Raw genomic sequence first — 3,316 nt, 5'->3', positions numbered from 1 at the left:
ACTTCAAAAGTAATAATCCCAAACAAAATTTGCCCAGTGATTTCTCCCTTTCAATCGTTTGTCTTCACAGAGACGAATCAATCAGTCTTGTGCCTCTTGAACTTCTTGATACGCTTTTTAACAATCATTTTGCTGAGCAATGGGACAGCCATGGCGTCTGGTGGCGTCGAGCAGCGGCTAGGGCTCCTCCTTCGTGGTGGCACAATGCTCTGCTAGGAGGATCTCACTCCTCATTTCTTTCTCGTTTTCTCACTCTATTTTCTTTTCTTTCTCCCCAGTTTCGAAATCTAAATCCTAAAAGGCTAAAATCCTAGCCCCGAACGAACGATTGCAAGCCCCAGTCCATCTACCACGGGCAACGAGGAAGGCGATTGCTGTTGTGTCGGCCAAGCAAGAAGCTTGAACAGGTTTGCCATTACATCTCAGACTCTTGGTCTCACCTTCGGCTTGTGTGTGTGTGGGCGGCGCCTATGAAGAGAACATGGTTCTTTACTTTTTGTGTTGTTGTTCTAGTCATTTTATACTTGTTAATATTTTTGTTCTACAATCAGCACTAATTCATATTAGTAATTCTCCAAAATTCTCCAATTGCATTTCGAGCTAATCTGGGAAAACCCTTTTGGGTGTTCTCAAGAATAAAAATAAAATCTACAAGCAGCACCTTTTTTTTTTTTGGGTTTTGAAAGTTTATCATTGTTAAATCTTTTTTTATTGGAGATATATGTAAATCTTGAATGCTCAAATATTATTCTGAGACTGTTGGGTGTACGGTGGGCTTGAACTAAACAATTTGCTGAGCTCGGGCTTATTATATGTGATTCGAGCTCAAGCTCGCACCACAAGAGCTTGAGCCATGAAAAATGAAATCGAGCTCGAGCCAACCAAAATTGGTCGAGCTCGGCTTCAGCTCGACTTGTCTACACCCCTAGCCTGCTGTTAAGAATCTCAATTTTGATAGTGTACGCATCAATTGACTTCAAAATCTCATATACAGGATCCCTACCCTAACTGCCACCTGAATCAAAAGAAGAAGAGTAGCAACGAACACTAACAGTTTGAGTTCTGTGAGGTTTGTAGGCAAAACCACAGCCAGAGCAGCCGCTGTAACTGCTTCCCTCACCCAAAAAATCACTCTCCATGTCCCTCACTCGCCTCCAATCTAAGCTCTCTGATGTCACATTCTACCTCAAAGCTCCAATGCTTCTCCTCCCTGAGCACATGCACCAAATCGCCTTTGGTGTCCGTTTAATTGCGATGTTCTCGAGCTCGACAACCACTTCGCTTGGTCAGTAACTTATAAATTTTGTGTACTTCATTGTTTTGAATATCAGAAATTGATAACTTGCCGTTCCTGTTACTTTCTTTTGTTATATTTTTGAGGTCCTCAGCGACAGTGCCCTTGAGCATTTTAGATGAAATTCTAGTATGCCCTTAGGCATGATATGTATTTGTCATCAAAGTTAGAACAATGGCAAAGAGTGATTTTATTTGCTGATTATGCAAAGGCAAGCAATTATTTTTTGTTTCTTTCTTTTTTGTTTCATATTTGATAGCATGCACTTTTTATAAATGTAAATGGCTACCTGTGATAATGTTTAATATGTCTTTTTTGTCCAATTTGATACGCAGTTTAAGGTATATTATATTATATATATATATTTTATTGGAGACAATATTTACATTTTAAATGACATTTAAATTTGTCATATATTCATGCCTCTCTCATCACCAGTAATGTTGTCAATGGATCTATGTGTCGTGTGGCTAAATATCTCGAGTACGGTATGTTTTCTGTTTATGCTCTAACCTCTTTCTCTGCGTATTAGCTGAGCTTGGGGACTTTAACCAGCCGTTGCACACACTTCAACATCAAGTTGGTTAGTTTATGTTTGGGCCCTTTAACAAGGACAAAACAGGAAAAGAAAATCGTAGTCCCATGTGGGCAGCTGGATTATAAATCCATAATTCATTGGGTTGGATTCCGGGCTGGGACATTATCATGTATTGAACCAAATATAGGATTAGACTTGATCGGTAAGCCAATCAAATTCAAGCTTAATGCTTCAAAGCAAACAAGTTATAGTAATATAAATGCCTCGTTTAGTTATGATGTAAGCTTTAAGCTTTCAGAATTCAATTGAAGTTGGTTCTCAACTGTAGGTACACTTGTATCCACTTCAATAATACATGCCCATGTTTGCTTTGAAGGATTGTGGGTGATGTGATTCACAATCAAGCTCACTCCACTGATTGGTTAGAACGTTTGCAGACTATGTTGGGTGATTCTGTATCCAATCGGGGGGCTTGCGATCTATAATCCTTGGTTGATGGCCCAGATGGATTGTGCAATTAAAATAACCCTGAGCCCTGTCCTTTACAGTTTCATATTTAAAATAATGAGTTATTTTTTCTTTTTGTTAGAGAAGTTCATGTTCAAACACTGAACCAAAGACATGATTATCATGTGCAAAAGGGATACCAGACATTTCAAAGGTCCAACTAAACAGAAAATAGTGGATCTTGGATGCATAATAAATCATTTTTTTTTGATCTATCATACATAATCCATTCCCATTCTTACATACCGTGGCCTATATATCAGTGGATTCATAATTCTTCAAAATTACCCAACCCAAATTGCAGAGATTAAATAAAAGCAGAAAATGGAGGATTCTCTCTGATTTTATGAGTGCCCTGATGTGATTATAGTGTAAAAATTGTTTTATAAACTTTGCCATATTTATGCTATTACATTTTTCAGGTATGCCACTGCATTGGCCGGGGCTCTGGACTGCACAACCATGGCAATTTCATGCTAATTTGGTGTTCTCAACACTACAAACTAGGTTGTCTCAAGGACCTCGAGAACTCCATTTTGCTAACAAAAAGATCACAGAATTAATTCGAGGTGGACGACTTGAAGATGCGAGAACATTGTTTGATAAATTGTTCCATAGGAACACTATCACTTGGAATTCAATGCTTAGTGGGTACATTCAACATCGCCAGATTGCAAAAGCCCGGAGATTTTTTGATGAAATTCCTGAGAAGGATGTGGTGTCGTGGAATTTAATGATTTCAGGTTATGTGTCATGTCGTGGGATGAGGTATCTAGATGAGGGTAGGAACCTGTTTGATAAGATGCCTGAAAGGACTTTTGTTTCTTGGAACACTATGATTAGTGGGTACGCCAAGAATGGAAGGATGGAAGATGCTTTGAGGCTGTTTAATAGTATGCCAGAGAAGAATGTGGTTTCTTGGAATGCAATGATAACGGGTTACCTGAAAGATGGTGATGTAAAGAGAGCTTCAGAGC

At 38.8% G+C, this 3,316-nt stretch overlaps 1 protein-coding gene across 1 annotated transcript in view; it reads left to right on the top strand.

Moving 5' to 3' along the window:
- Nucleotides 1-3,316, top strand: part of LOC105162128 (pentatricopeptide repeat-containing protein At1g62260, mitochondrial) — a gene marked incomplete in the record, with an annotated part of 11,571 nt that continues 8,255 nt past the window's right edge. Inside the window, 3 exon segments of the mRNA XM_020693924.1 lie at nt 1-407; nt 995-1,285; nt 2,762-3,316. The exon segment at nt 2,762-3,316 is cut by the window's right edge and continues 1,574 nt beyond it. Of these exon segments, the coding sequence (XP_020549583.1) occupies nt 1,138-1,285; nt 2,762-3,316 (703 nt within the window).

Source organism: Sesamum indicum, linkage group LG5 (genome assembly GCF_000512975.1).
Source record: "Sesamum indicum cultivar Zhongzhi No. 13 linkage group LG5, S_indicum_v1.0, whole genome shotgun sequence".
NCBI classification, from domain to species: Eukaryota; Viridiplantae; Streptophyta; class Magnoliopsida; order Lamiales; family Pedaliaceae; genus Sesamum; species Sesamum indicum.
Note: the sequence above shows the minus strand (reverse complement) of the source record. Positions and strands in the feature narration are given on the sequence as shown.